This window comes from Tachypleus tridentatus, chromosome 10 (genome assembly GCF_004210375.1).
Source record: "Tachypleus tridentatus isolate NWPU-2018 chromosome 10, ASM421037v1, whole genome shotgun sequence".
Taxonomy (NCBI): domain Eukaryota; kingdom Metazoa; phylum Arthropoda; class Merostomata; order Xiphosura; family Limulidae; genus Tachypleus; species Tachypleus tridentatus.
The window spans coordinates 135,541,757-135,558,162 of NC_134834.1; the positions used below are offsets into that span (position 1 = coordinate 135,541,757).

The window sequence follows — 16,406 nt, forward strand, 5'->3', positions numbered from 1 at the left end:
CTATTTCCCACTTTTATAATTTTTGGGAGGTTTTCGTAAGTTATAAATTCCATTCAACGTCATTTGAAATCAAATGTTCCTATTTTTGCTCAGGTTTGTCAGAGTGGTCACTGTGTACTGGAATCTGACAACATTATCCCGGACTTCTCTCATCAAAGTCGCTTAAGTCACCCACTACCAAGAGGCTTCACAAACGCTACTGCATTATTGAATTCCAGACACGAACAGACTGATGAAATCACTGAAGAAAACCTATACAGAGAAGGCCATCCAAGATTGAAGAGAACCACTAGCTTGGGGAAAAGTGTAACGAGGTTTTCAGAATTATCCTGATGACCATCTTATTATTCAAACAAAATCGATCTTACTTCAGAAATATTTAAGATTTAAGCATACTGTCATTCCAAGTAGAAAAGTTTTCTCAGAAAAATATCATTTCAAACCTCTTAATGTCTATATTCTCTTTTACCAAAAATTTTTGGATATAAATATTTAATTGAATTAAAAATTGTTGCATTTATAAACTTTGGGATAATTAATTACTGAGTTTAAAATATTCGGGAGAGTACTTTTGGAAAGTGATTTACGAATTATATTATAATTATATTAACAATTTCACATACATTAATAGGAGTTTTCGTTCTTTTATTATTTACACGATGGACGAAGCTTCTAGCAAAGAACAAGTTTATTTAAAACAAATATCAATGGTTAAACGTTTACAATAAACACTAATTAAATATGAAACGAAATACCTCCAACATGAAATTACTATTAGTCTAAATGAGATATAACATAAGAATAGATTTGTGTATTAGTATGAATACCGCCTAAATTAACCAGTGTATGTGTGTGTGTATATATATGTAGAATAAAACATAGGTAGAGACAGAGAGAGATATAAGAAGATGAAGAGCGAGAGAAACAGAAATTACAAGGTTTAAACAGTTCAAACGAAATATGAAGTTTTTCTCTATTCTATAAGCTCCAAATTAACACATAGGAATAAATTAAGAAAAAAATTATGACAAGTAAACTCACCCCCTGTCTAAATAAAAATACATTCTAACTCAGCTTATGTCGGTTACTTTTCTTTAATGCATAACTTATCCCGTCCTAAAACGACATAACTAGCCTACTTATGTTAGTTATGTTTCTCGACAACATGACTCACCCCGTCTTAAGAAGATTACATACTCGACTAGTGTATGCTCCTTTTCTTTAATGTATAACCTTTTAACTACTGTGACTGTTTTGGAATGTACAAACATTATTTTTTAATTATCAGAACAACATATGAAATATAGTAATATCAAAGACGCCTATATTCTAAATTTTATCCAAATTTTAACACAGAAAAAAACACTCACGACACTACATACATATTTCGCTAAAATAATTGGTGTTATGCTCTACATAAATGTACAGAAACTCTAACATACAAGTGAATTACATATACGTATAGAAAGACAATCAAACACAAATGCACTACTCTTAAGTAGAGAAACATTAGCATACAGTGCACTACACGCATGTACAGAAACACTAATATACATGTGCAGAAATATTAACACACAAGTGAATTACGTAAATGTACAAAAACACTAAAAACAAGGACACTACACATACGTACAGAAATACTGACATACAAGCGTACTATACACATTTACAAAAACACTAACACAGAAACAAATTATATACTTATAAAGGAATACTAACTCAAAATTAACTTACATACCTGTACAAAAAATACACCCCAAAAACATACTATACACAAGTGCATTAAACACAGGCATAAAAACGTTTATAAGCATGTGAACTACAAACACGTACAAATTAAATACAAGTCAATTGTATATATGTGTACATAAATACTAAAACACAAGTGCACTACACACATGCACAGAAATGAAAAGACAAAAAGACACAGATGAATTATACACATGTAAAGAAACACTAACACACAAGTACGCTACACACACATATATGTATATACACATTAATGCACAGGTGCACTAAACACACTACATTAACACACAACTACACTACACACACTACAACATTAACACACAGCTGCACTACACACACCTATAGAAACCTTAACACACAGCTGCATTGCACACAGCTACAGAAACATTAAAACACAGGTGCATACACAAGTAATTAAGATGATCGACTCGTAATCTGAGGTCGCGGGTTCGAATCTCCGTTTCAGCAAACATGGTTGTTCTTTCAGTCGTGGGGGCGTTATAATGTGACGACTAATCCACTATTCGTTGGTAAAAGAGTAGCCCAAGAGTTTGCGGTGGGTGGTGATGACTAGTTGCCTTCTCTCTAGTCTTACACTGGTAAAGTAGGGACGGCTAGCGCAGATAGCCCTCGAGTAGCTTTGTGCGAAACTCCAAAACAAACACACATACAAAAACATTAACACACAGGTGCACTACAAACACCTACAGAAACATTAACATACAGGTGCACTACACACACTACAAACATTAACACACAGGTACTTTACTTATATGTAATGGGGCCCGGCATGGCCAAGCGTGTTAAGGCGTGCGACTCGTAATGTGAGGGTCGCGGGTTCGCATCCCGGTCGCGCCAAACATGCTCGCCATTTCAGCCGTGGGGGCGTTATAATGTGACGGTCAATCCCACTATTCGTTGGTAAAGGAGTAGCCAAAGAGTTGGCGGTGGGTAGTGATGACTAGCTGCCTTCCCTCTAGTCTTACACTGCTAAATTAGGGACGGCTAGCACAGATAGCCTTCGAGTAGCTTTGTGCGAAATTCAAAAACAAACAAACAAACAAAACTTATATGTACATAAACTCAAACGTACTCCAGTCACTTTATATCAAGTCATTTTTTTTCTTTATCAGCTTTGTCTAAAAAGACTTTTTGTTATGTATGTCTATGAAAAAAATACCTGTGCGAATTGTATGTGAAAGTCTGACTGTGTTTTTCAAAGTTTTGAGTAAGAGCAAAAACACAAAATAAAAGTTGTAGATAGAAGTCCGTGTCTCCAAGTTACAGATTGTTATATACACTGATCATACTTTTTATTGTGGAAACATTCATTCCACAAACTTACTGAAGGCTAATACATATTGTTGTCGAAAATCTATCAGCAAGTAATTTGTTAAATAAAATTATCGAATGTAATAAATTTGAGTACACTTGCTGCTTTGTAGACACAATGATGTATGTTAACAGACCAGGTCAAAGGTGAGTTGCCTTAGTAAATATTCTCATATAAAATATGCGGTAACCTCATTATACACCTTAATAGAATGAGAGAAACGTCAATAACCTTATTAAATACCTTCATGTAAAAAAGTAAACCGTCAATAATCTAATCGAATATTCTTACAGAAAGAATGTCAGTAACCTTATTAACTATTATGATGTATATATATATCAACAAATTAAACATGGAAAACTCACAGTAAACACTATCTTAATTAGTGTTTAAAAACTTCTTTTTTAGACTTTATTTATTTAAAAATACACATTTCAGTGCTTCACCACATTACAAATAAATATCTAGCATTTTACTCACAACATCAAGATTTTTAAATTTGTGCCTAAATTCTTTGTGTTGATGAGAAAAATATTAACTTATTATTTAGAAAAAATATTTGAAATCTAAAATTAAAAGATTGACACATTTTAACTTAAGTCTCAGAACTAGCTTTAAAAACAGTTCTTTAACATAAAATGGTTCTGGGACATTTCATCCACGAAATAAACATTGTTATTCCTTACTTAAACACTGTTTAGATGTGTGCAAGATATTCACAAATACGTTCTTTTATTTTCTGAAAATGGGAAAGTGTGTAATTTAATATATAAATATTTATAATAACTTGTAACTTAAAATTTGATAACCATTAATTTTGTTTATTCATTAGAGGTTCACCGGTCAGACAGCGGATTTAAAACGCTAAAATCAGTAGTTCGGTTCCCATTGGCGGGCACAGCAGATAGCCCGATGTAGCTTTGCTATAAGAAAACACAAACATACAACTTCATTAAAGAAAACAGAAGTATCACAATATTGGTTTACGCAAGCTTTACTGTTTAAGATCGCTGCTCTTTATTGGTTAAACGGACATATAGGTGCATAGATATCTAAATCATTATTTGACTAAATTCTGTGTTTATGTATATTTCAGTTTTCATCAAATGTAGATATATCCCCGAGAATAACATAGGCAGATTGGCGTTGGGACCTATGTGTATTAAACGGGTAATTAGTATACATAAAAACGAATAGACAGAGAAAGCTCAAAGCTTTAAAATTCTCTTCTATAACATCCCATGGTTCTCTTTTCATATGTATGCAGTTTCTCTCATGCATTCTATGTTTCAACTACTGGATTTGATTATCGTTCAAATTATCTATAATATTTACTGAAATCTGACCACAACCTACACTAGCCAAAATTATGTTTTTATGTTTTAAGTATGCTCTATTTAGTTTTACCATCAAGTAATTATATTTTGATTAGATTTGTATGTATATTCTTAAAAATATTTTAAAAGCAACTTACACTTGAATTTGGTATTTTGTTAATACATTAAATTCTTTGTCTGAATATCTGTGAGAATTTTGTAAGTAAAAATCTTTGCGAAAAGCTATTTATTTTAACTACAGAAATATCTTTTCTATGCTGTTCTCTCGGATTTTGTATATCATCCTTGTTCGTGTTGTACCGGATGTTCTAATTAATTTTTTTTAAATCTTAACTATAAAATTACCTATTAAACAGTAATTTATCTAATAAATATTTAATATTTTTGTGAAATAGTCGATATAATGAATCTCTAGTTTAACCACAAAATTAATCTCACAAATATTTTTTGAAGAAATAGCAAAAAATTTATATTATGTTTTTATGAGCTTCTCCAACAAGTATTTCCTTATACTAAAGGTGGATAAGTAAAACTATAATATAAAGTTACCAAGTATTTGCTATTGGCTAGTCTCTTTACTTTGTTCATTATTAAAGTCAGCCAGTTTAATCTATCATCAACTGTGATACACAAAAACGTTGCCGAAAAATATGTTTCAAACATTACTCAATTGATATACTTCTTTAATATTAGTATTTTTATTGTGAAAAAGTGTAAATTTAGTCGTTTCAAGATTTGCAAAGAAATAATTATAATTCAGCTAACAGTTTAACCATTCTAATAACAAATCAACTATTTCAACTAAATATTTAAGTTCTTAGCATGAGTTGAAATTTATTAATTCATCAAAATGTTTGTTATCAATATTAAGTATTGAACTTTTGTTGTTTAAATAGCTCTCGCACCAATTATATATTTTACCTCTTATTCTCATTGTGCATTGTTAACAACAATTTATGACTTACAAAATAAAAAATACTCCTTGATAGCCAAACAATGTATCAACAAAATCTCAAATTCTAATATAAATTGACTTTTCTGATATTTTTTCAGAATACACTGACTAGAGTTATTGGTCTTTTACTTTCTTTTTTAAGTACTGACATTATTATCTGTGCCTTTCTCAAATGATCTAGAAATATTTGTTTTTCAGTACTTAAATTAAATATGTATTGCAATGGAATGGCAATAAACTTAATAATTTTTGTAACTACGTTATGTATTATAATTTATCCTAGATGAATCTCCGATTTATTATGTTACGTATTATGTACGTATTACAATTTCAAAAGCTGAAGCTTTTAATTTCAATTTAGAAATTAATTATGTGTCGAAATATATTAAATTTATGATATTTGCCAAAAAGATTGGTACACACAATTTTCTTTCTTCAAACAAATATATTTTAATATACAAATAACAATACAATTTATTATAACAGTCACTACAAATAATGATTTATATACAAAAGTTTTACAAAGCTACAAACAATACTGAGTCTTCTCTCTGGCCTAGAACTGAACATTTTATCGACGGTTCATAAAAAGCGAATTAATTCTAATTTATATAAAAACAATATAACAAGAAGAACAAAAAAAATGTTAAGACATTTGGTTTGCTTAGTGTATTTATTATATTTTATCAAACTTATATCACCAAAAGACTGTTTTATTGATGACTCAATAAATAATAAGTTATTATTTCACTTTCATTTACTTTCTGTACCGTTCTATGAATATAAGGCACCATCATGTTGTCTTGCTTACAATATATTTCTAAATTCATTATACTTATTTATGTCATAATTACTACCAAACGATAAAGCTTTAAAGGATAATTTAGTTTTTATTTGTAATCTCTCTTTACATAATTATTTATTCCAGGTTTATTTTTGTCAAGCTATTAACTTTTTGTTAATACAGGTAAACAGCTTTGTAATGACTCCAGAAAAATGGGTGTGAAAAATACATTGTTTAAACAAATTGTTCTGAACATCAACACAAAAACCAAAATTTTTTGGCACAATGAAAGGTAAAATCTTTACTATTACTTACAGCCAACTAGTTTCAGTGAAACTGTAGATACTATATAGTCCTGTATTGGCAACTGTGTTACCAATACTAGTTGGTTATAACTAATAATAAAACTTTTACCTTTCATTGTGCCAAAAAACATCTGTTTTTGTGTTTACTCTTATTACAGTGGAATGATGTGTATGAAAAGAAATTAAAGCAATACAATATTTTATTTTTTTTCTAACAAGCATATTTCTAACAAATTACAAATAAACATTTAATAATACTACAATGTACTATTACAACCAATTGGTTACATTTAGTTACTAGTCTTCTTATTGGTTACACGTATCTTAATTTTCTGACTGACCAAGATAATCACACAAGTAAAAAAAATAATAATCAAAAACAGTTACATCCAAAGTGTCTTATACACTTATATTACAATGGATTTGATGTATTATTACAAGTCATCATATATATGTAAAAACGGCTCGTTTGGGTTGAGAAAATTTTTACGAAGAGGAGCGAACAACGTTTCTACCTTCTTCGGTCATCATCAGGTTCACAAAGAAAGAAAGAGGTAACTGGCCGGAAGCTGACCACAACCCAACGAGCCGTTTTTACATATACGAGGGCTGTTCAAAAAATACGCGGACTGACGTCATAAAACAAAATGTACTTTATTTAGAAGTTACAGGTCTGGGACCCCTTCAAGGTACTCTCCTCCCCAACGCACACACTTATCCCAACGGTGTTTCCACTTGTTGAAACAGTCCTGGTACGCTTCTTTTGTAATGTCCTCCAGCTCCTTCGTCGCATTTGCCTTAATCTCGGGAATCGTCTCAAATCTTCTTCCTTTCAAGGGTCTTTTGAGTTTGGGGAACATGAAAACATTGCAAGGAGCAAGGTCAGGTGAGTAGGGGGGTGGGGAAGAACAGTGACCGAGTGTTTGGCCAAAAACGCAGGAGTTCTGAGGCACACATTTCGCAGCAACGCGGTGCATCTTCAATTTTTCGGTCAAAATCTCGTAACAAGATCCAACTGATATCCCACACTCTTCAGCAAGCTCCCTAACAGTCAGACGTCGACTTTCCCGCACCAGGGTGTTGATTTTGTCGACGTGTGGGTCGTCAGTTGACGTGGAAGGACGTCCAGGACGCTCATCATCTTCAATGGACTGTCGACCATCCTTAAAACGTTCATGCCACTTGAAACATGCCGTACGCTTCATAGCAGCATCACCGTAAGCCGTGTTAAGCATAGCAAAAGTTTCAGTCGCAGATTTTCCAAGTTTAACACAAAATTTCACAGCAAGTCGTTTCTCCTTCAGGTCATTCATTCTGAAATCCGCCAAACGAAAAAAATCGCACTTCACTTAAAACCGCGTAGCTAATACACAAATAAAGATATCTGCAATCGGGAAATGGCGTCGTAATCAGCTGATCTGTGCGAACCTAGCGATACCAAGCGGATTCCACTGGAACCAACTGGAGCCGCGCAATTCAAACAGTCCGCGTATTTTTTGAACAGACCTCGTATATTTTTCTCTACAAGTTGGATTTATCGACATCACTGAAGTCATCATATATCTTTTAATTCAAAAAATATGTGTGATTGCAAACATCTACCATCCTTTTCTATTCTACACATGTTAATTACTAGATTTTAAACATGTTTCCCCCTACAGTATCAAATCTTTAAACCAATGAACAGTCTAGGTCATGAAACAGCAGATATTTTACCAATAAACAAATAATGAATAGATGAATACATAGCATTTTAGCACTTTTCTCTAATGTTGTCTTCAGATAACTTGGAAATTAAAATAAACTCAAAACAAATTAATATTAAAAAAATGTCTTATTTATTTTGTTTTTTGCATTGTATTGTTTAGTATTAGTGATTAGTATTGTTCCCAGGATGTGGAAAAAGGGAGGAATTTTGTTAACAAAGTTTCCAAAATGGCTTTGAGCAGGCATTCATCATTCACCGCAGCTCAAGTTTTGGAAATAATTCAGCAAGATTTAGACTCAGGAAGTGACTGTTTTGAGTATGAAAGCTCAAAAGACAGTAGTGAAGAAAGTAGACCAAGCACACAAAGCAAATATGAAGCAACCAAAGGGAATAGACACAGTTAAAACCTGTTTTTACCTTTTCAAAATTAGATACACTATAACAATTAATATGTCGTCTTTTCCGTCACTCTTGTTGGTAAATTAAACTTTGCTATAATTTTATTTTGATTAGAAGAAACCAGATCATACAAATTGCTCACATTCTTTTTCTTGTCACTTAAAATATTAATATGTGGAATAAATGTGATCGTTCCTTATTTAGCATAAATGAATTATGTTTCTTGAATTGTCGATAAATATGTTAAAATCACCTTCAAGATGTCTACAGAGACAACCTAAATTAAAATTATTCATTTTTAATTCTATAAATTAAAGTCATTTTTCAAAATCAATGAACTTTGATACATATCAGAATATATATATCTTTGTAATATAACCTGAATGCTATCTGAATGCTACCTTTATTATCTTTTCTGTATGAAAAATATGCTGAATAAACCTAAATGTTAGAAATTATATCGTCATATTTGAGCCAATTCTTTGGACACCTTCGAAAAGCAAGTTATTTTCTAATGCTCATCAACTTCACGTTGTGGCTCAGAAACATTACAATACACCCGAACAATATTATCGTACACCTTACTTCTTAACAATATATACATTGTGAGTTGCGCTCTAATTTTACCTTTTATCTTTTACTTACTAAATGGTTTTTTAATTGTTCCTTTTATTGTATCTTAGAACGGCTGGTACGGGTATTAACATTTTTACTGATAAGGAGAGAACAACGTTTCGACCTTTCTAGGTTATCTTCAGGTTAAGAAAGAAAGAGAGAGGAAGGTCGAAACGTTGTTCTCTCCTTATCAGTAAAAGTGTTAATACCTATACTAGCCGTTCTGAGATACATTTTTATTTCAAGTGGGTTTTGCGTTATCAAGAATTGTTTCTTTTATTGTTTGCTTATTTTTGTAATGCAGTACACGGATTATACTAGAATTCGGTAAGCCAGCCGAAGTAAAAATAAAACAAACATAATAATAAAGTGGTGCCTTAAATTATATTTATATGAGCTCTTTGGAGTTGCTTGTAGTATTTTGCAATATAAATTCTTAGCATTTTCAAAGACTAAGCTTATCACCTATCGATAGATGACAGCAACCACGTTTTAATAATCTATCAAAAAGCTCGTGTTCTTAAGACTTAAACTTACTGATTTAAAAAGGGGAAATAAGATCAATGAAAAGTTGAATTGAAATATAAAGATTATATTTTCAAGTCTACAACTTGGGACTCTATCAAAGGTAAACAAACTAGGCTAGAAATAGTAGCTGTATTACTTTCTCAAGCTACAAAGCCCTATTTTTGACTCCATTTCTACAGTACGTATCAGTTTTAGAACAATAAAAAAAGAGATTTGTAGGGCAAGAAATTAATATAGAAACTAATTTCAGCCACGTGTATTTAATTTTTTTACAATCTAGAAAATATGATATTTGAATTTTGATTCAACTTGTTACTGTACTTTTTTACGATCTCTATTCCGAATAATAATTTTTCTTTTTTCTTCTTTTTTGTGTTTTATGTCCATTTATGCAGAAGAAAATTTAAGTTACATACGTGCATATGCATTCAGTTGAATATTATATGTTTTTTAACAATTTTATCCTACATTGGATTTTTTTCTCCACTAAGCCATTGTTTACTGAGTCAAGTGGTTTCTGTGCCTGAGGTTTCGTGGAAGCATACGTTTAACGAGCGAAGTAAAAGTCATTAGAAGAAAATACCTAATCGTCTACTGTCAGAAAACTAACGGTAACAGTAACAGAAACCAAGCAAAGACAAAGAACAACATCAAACTCGAGAAATGATGAATCCTTAAAGTAAATGCACTATAAGTTGCTCAAATCGTTTTCCAAGTAACGCATGTGTAAAATAACATTATTTTCAAAGGCGGAAAGAGAAGGACTAAATGAAATTCTTCAACACCAAGAAACAAAGCTTAAATTAATTTAAAACTACCCTATTGTATTCATCATTACTGTCTAGATTTCATTAAAATATTCGTAGCCGCTTTTTTTCTGTAGCGACTTGTAAAACTATAATCAATAATAATAAGGATGGATACACTGTTATAAATACACATTTTGTTATACTAATAAAACAAAGCATTTCCGATTAGTATAAGGGTACTTAAATGGCTTCATAGAGCTTACGTAGACAGCGTAGAAGAACATAGAAACTTTTTAGAGAATGGAAATATCGAATTTCAAGTATCAACTTAAAATAGCCCTGCATTCTTTATAGGAGTTTATTTAGTAGCTGTGAATAGTATATTTTAGCGCAGTATATCTAAGCATTTTTGCTGTAGGCTTCGTTGCTTGAAAAACTATTAAGAGAAACTTGACCAATAGCGATGAAAATTTGATAAAATCTCTCCTTCTCTTTCAAGAATCGAAATAAAAATAGTCTTATGACCTGCGCAAGAGCATATTTTAATAGGTTTACCCAGATTTGAATAAAATATTCATAGTTTTTTTTGTAGGCTTGTGAAACAACAACAGTAAAACTGATAATATGAGGAGAACAAATGGATGAATTTTAAATCTAGTCTAACAAGCAAAAATTCAACCTTTTTGCTATTGTTAATGTTTTAGCACCCTTAGCCATTGAGATAGAGAGCCTTGAGTGTTGTTTCAAGAACAAGTCTACTTTTTAAGATGGGTTTTGCAAATATGTTCTATCAGAATGTTTGTGAATTTCCCAGGCAAACTCTATTATGAACCACTATCATGGTTCATGATTATGCACTATTCACTAAAATGTTGTTTTTTACTTTTATGATGTACAAAAAGATGAAAGCTACTAAACACGTAGATTGAAATCAATGCAGTACAGACCATTGTATGTATATATATTCTGTGTTCTTATTTTGAAAATTATTGCACTCGATGCTATTGCTGATATTCAACGATAAAAATTATCACAACTTTGTAATGTAATAAGAAAAACGTGATACAACTTAAATTTACAAAAAAAAAACAAGAAAAACCCTTATAAATCATCGGAATATTCGGTCAAAATATTCACAACATTTTTTTTTCTCTTTTATGTATTATAACATCTTTGTAAGTTAAATTCCCCGAAAGGGGCCAAAGGCTACGTGGTATCCAATAACTCTGTTTTAATCAGTCACACCATAATACAATAATGTGTTGTCTGTCAGTCAGTCAGTAGACAATAAAATGAAGTCACATAAGGAACCCTTAATGTTTTAATTTGTACCAGCATGACATCAGTAAAACATGCATATGCCATTAATTATGAGAAGAATTATAAATTCTGTTGGCTACAACACCGCATGATATACGATCTTCAAAACCAAGAAATAAAATCATTTCTTACTTTTAACTTTGGATTTATTTACTCTTGAAACAAAATAATTTCAGGGATATTGGAGAAGTACATCCAATATATTATCCTTTATTTATTGTCGCTTTTACTGCATACAGACAATTATATTTTTAATTATGTGATAAAGATTACAGCGGTTTCCAAATCTCAGTTGGTTATTAAGCAGAAAGCTACACAATTGATAAAATTGTGTAAAATAGATAAAATAGCTACCTGTGCTATTCACATTGGATTTTTTAACGTTATAAACTGTTGAACATACAGATAAGCCACCAGAGGGCACTAGGTTTGTGTTGTGTAAATATATCTCAGATTAAGAAAGTTTTTGAAGGGAGGCTTATAGAAACATAGGATTTATAGATCTGAAAATAAGTTATGATAACTTCATTATTCCTCAGGTGTATCGTGTTTGATGTAAAGTTCAATACATTATAACGTATTATAATTTATCCCAGATGAATTCCCGATTTATTATGTTACATACATTACGTATTATGATTTCAAATAGTCGAAAAGATTAATTTTAATTTAGAAGTTATTTGGATCTCGAAATGTATCAAATGTATTTATTATATTTGCTAACAAGATTGATACACACAGTTTTCTTTCTTAACACAAATATATTTTAATCTACAAATAATAATACAATTTATAATAACGGTTACTACAAATAGTTATTAAGAATTTTGGTTATATACAAAACATTTTACAAACTCACAAACAGTATTGAGTTTTCTATTTGATCTGGAGCTGAATATTTTACTAATGGTACAGGTCTACGAGCACAAATTAGTTTTATGTTGATACACAAATACATTTCACTTGACGAGAATGCTAAGTAGCTCTATTATTTTTTGGCCTAACGCGGTTCACAAGCTCACATTTTACCGAGGAAGATATAAAATTTCTTAGTAGAAATACTAATATCTGAAGTTAATTTTCTAAAGTTGAATAGTTTCTAATGTTTGAAACCTTCATAGTCAAATTCTGTAGTTTTCCAATTAATAAGCGTTAATCGCAATTATAGCTTCCAAGGCTTAATAGTATACTGACTTTAGCTGATCAATAATATTCTGTCACTCGGTGCGTCGGTTTTATATTATACAATCACGCGACATTCTCGAACGCTCAACAATGTTCGAAGAATTTCTAGTATTTTTATAAACCATATACCATCGATTCTTGCTCTCAAGAGTCTTCTATAAATTTATAGAACAGGTATGACTTGCGCAATACAAATCCGACATTATACGCTATAGCCATACAAAAAAATCTATACTGAAGCAAACGTAGGTATTAAAATAATTGTATGATACTAAATCTGTTATAAGATAAGCATGAATTAATGGGTCTTAGTTTACAGCATTTCTTCTTCTACATTAATTGATATCACGCAACAAAGCGTGTGCTTTCTCCAGCTGAAAGCTCCTGTTAGCTCGCATTGTTAGTGATATATTCTTCCCAGTAGTATTATGTATGGTAAAATGCCTTAGAAAAATTAAATTCTTCAAACGGAAACTTCTTAATATTTATTGGTTTGTTTTTTTTAATTTTGCGCAAAGCTACACGAGAGCTATCTGTGCTAGCGGTTCCTAATTTAGCAATGTAAGACTAGAGGGAAGGTATCTAGTCATTACCACCCTCCAACAACCCTTGGACTACTTTTTTACCAACGAATAGTGGGATTGATTGCCACATATAACGCCCTCATGGCTGAGAGGTCGAGCATGTTCAGTATAATAGGGATTCGAACCCGCGACCCTCAGATTGCCAGTCGAACGACTTAACCATGCCGGGCATATTGATATAAACAACATAATTTTTAAAGGAGAAAATGTTTTTCAAGATTATTGGCAATTCACAAATAATGTAATTCGTTGGACATATCTAACTGCATGTCGTCTGCTGTTGTAATCTCACACCAAACTGAGAAAAACATTATACAAAATCCACAAATTTATTTACATTTTTCCTGGTATCAGTCGGATTGTTATCGGTGGTAATTTTCATCAAATTTACTTTTTTGTTTTGTTGATAGCCATGATGATTACATTTCTTTTAATCTACCAATGATTCTGTTTAATTTTATTTAATTTTTTTTAAATTACTGATTAAATAAAAATTTAGAATGATTTATTTGTTTTTATGCATAAAGCCACATCAAGGGTCATCTATACTTTGTCCATCACGGTATATAAAACATAGTTTCTAGTAGTATAAGTTCACAGACATACCATTGTACTACTGGGAAATGAATGTTTTATAGAGAAAAATAAAACAACTATGTACAATAGACACGCCTTTTATGCCAAGTTTTATTCTCTGAAGAAATATTTTGTTGAAACGAAAAATAGCTAAATGACTTAAAATTTAAAGATTTTTCCTTGACTGGTCAAGCGCATTACAGCAGTAACTTGATCATGACTTTCTCCAGAAGTTGAGAACAAGCCGTGAATGCTCCAATATCTAAAACTAGGCTTGCCCACCTATCCGAAAACGTATCACGTTACACACATCCAAATGCTCGTTATTCTAACAACTTGATCCTGGGTATATAAATGTCGATCAGTAAATGTTTTAAATGTTTTTCTGGTCTACTTATATATTTCGACATTTAATCCATTTGTAATTTAATCCTTTGTAGCCTACATAGAAAATGAAAACAAAAATCTGGGAATTGTTACTTTCACAGGAAAGAAAAGATAGATACAGTTGTTGTTTTTAACAAATAAGAAAACTTGATTATGGAAACTGATATTTTATACACATATTCTCTAGAATCCATTTCTGCAAAGAACAGCTAAAATCATCATGGAATCCATAACATTTTAAAGTTCCAATGTAAGACTAGACGGAAGGTATCTAGTCATTACCAGAATACAAAGCAAAACCTGAAATGTGTTTTCAATACAAATTCCAAACCAAATTATTTATAGTCTAGAATATAAACTGACTCCACAACCTCACAATTTTACAAAATTTGTAATAGATTAAATAGAAGCATAATAACTTAGCAATTTTATATTTTCAAAGTATTTCAGTTTATAATATAGTTGAAATTGTTGCGCAAAATATATTTAAAGATCAGATGGAAAAACAGGCAATATTTGACGTAAAAAGTTTTAAAAACAAAGGTGACGCTTTTTGTCATTTCTTTTCTTATTACTTAAGATCATGTATGTAGTTTTATGTATTGGAATTTGTGCTAAGTTGATCTATAAACAATTCGGCGAGACTTGAATGAAACTTAAAGTCTGCATTCGAGCAATTATTTTTTTGCTTATTTTATTTTCATAGCTGGGATTCTGTTTCGGAGGAATGGCTAAGAAATAACAGAACTACACTGTCAGAGTATTAAAGTTCTAAGAATAATTTTGGTATAAAATTTTCTGGAAAAAAATATTTGTTCAGGTCACGAAGAGAGTGCACGTCCATTAAAGTGAGAATGAGAATCTATACGGAGTTGTTTTAGAGTTCATCAGATGTAATTTATAAACTCATTAGTAGGTGATATACGTCAAAACTAGAAGTGCTGAGGGTACTGTAGCACCTAAAGTTTTATATATTTCACTTATATAACATGTAAATTACATTAATTTCTTAAGAAACATGGCCACAGACTCCATATATTGAGCTGCCTGCGTCAGCATGGGAGCTGCTTTTTGCCACTCTTTATACTTTCAACCTTTCATTATAAAATCTGTATGTCTAGCCATAAACTTCCACTTAGGAACTCCTTCCTACACCACTGAAAATGATGAGGAATTTTGTCTTTCTATTTAATTTTGTACTAACGATAAAACTGGAATACAAAACCCATCTCATGTCCTGACGAAGGTAATAACATACTGTCGTGTTCTCCTGAGCATAATAGTTCATATCGGATTACACAGCCATGTAAAATCCTGATAAAATATTTCATTTCAAAGAGATTCCTTGTGTTTATGTATATTTTGTGTGCCTACGTTATATTTAACAGACTTCTTTATGTGTTTTGGTTGGGAAAGAAGTTTTATTAGGATGAGAAACTTCTCAACAAAGTATATAACAGTCAATCAAGAAATATTTATGCTGTGGTTGTTTAAACTGTAACAAAGCTACATTAAACAAACACATGACTGATGATGATTAAGATTTAATTTAGATTCATGTTTACGATTCAAAAGGTAACACTCTTTGAAGATGTTACTTCTTATGTAGATGAGGGTAAGAGTGTATATTTGGTTTATCTGGATTTTCAGAAAGTATTTGAGAACGTGTAACCTAAAACGTTTGTTAAAGTATCTCTATAGGTATAGGAAAATACGTTAGCTAACTGGATAGAAGATTGGCTGGACGGAAAGAAGTAAAGGGTTGTTACAAATGGAGTTCAGTCAAGCTGAATTAATGTCATAAACGGGATACCTTAGGGCTCATTCTTAGGACCTTTGCTTTTCTTGATTTAAATCAATGACACAGATAAAAGAATGGTCAATAAAATACT

At 31.3% G+C, this 16,406-nt stretch overlaps 1 protein-coding gene across 2 annotated transcripts in view; it reads left to right on the plus strand.

Annotated features, from left to right (window-relative positions):
• LOC143230392 (A disintegrin and metalloproteinase with thrombospondin motifs like) overlaps nucleotides 1-5,630 on the plus strand; it is a 43,586-nt gene extending 37,956 nt beyond the window's left edge. For both annotated transcript variants that reach the window (XM_076463892.1, XM_076463893.1), the window contains exon 15: nucleotides 94-5,630. In XM_076463892.1, coding sequence (XP_076320007.1) covers nucleotides 94-333 — 240 coding nt within the window. In that variant the 3' untranslated portion in view covers nucleotides 334-5,630. The remainder of the gene's footprint in view (nucleotides 1-93) is intronic.
• The last annotated feature ends 10,776 nt before the right edge of the window (nucleotides 5,631-16,406 follow it).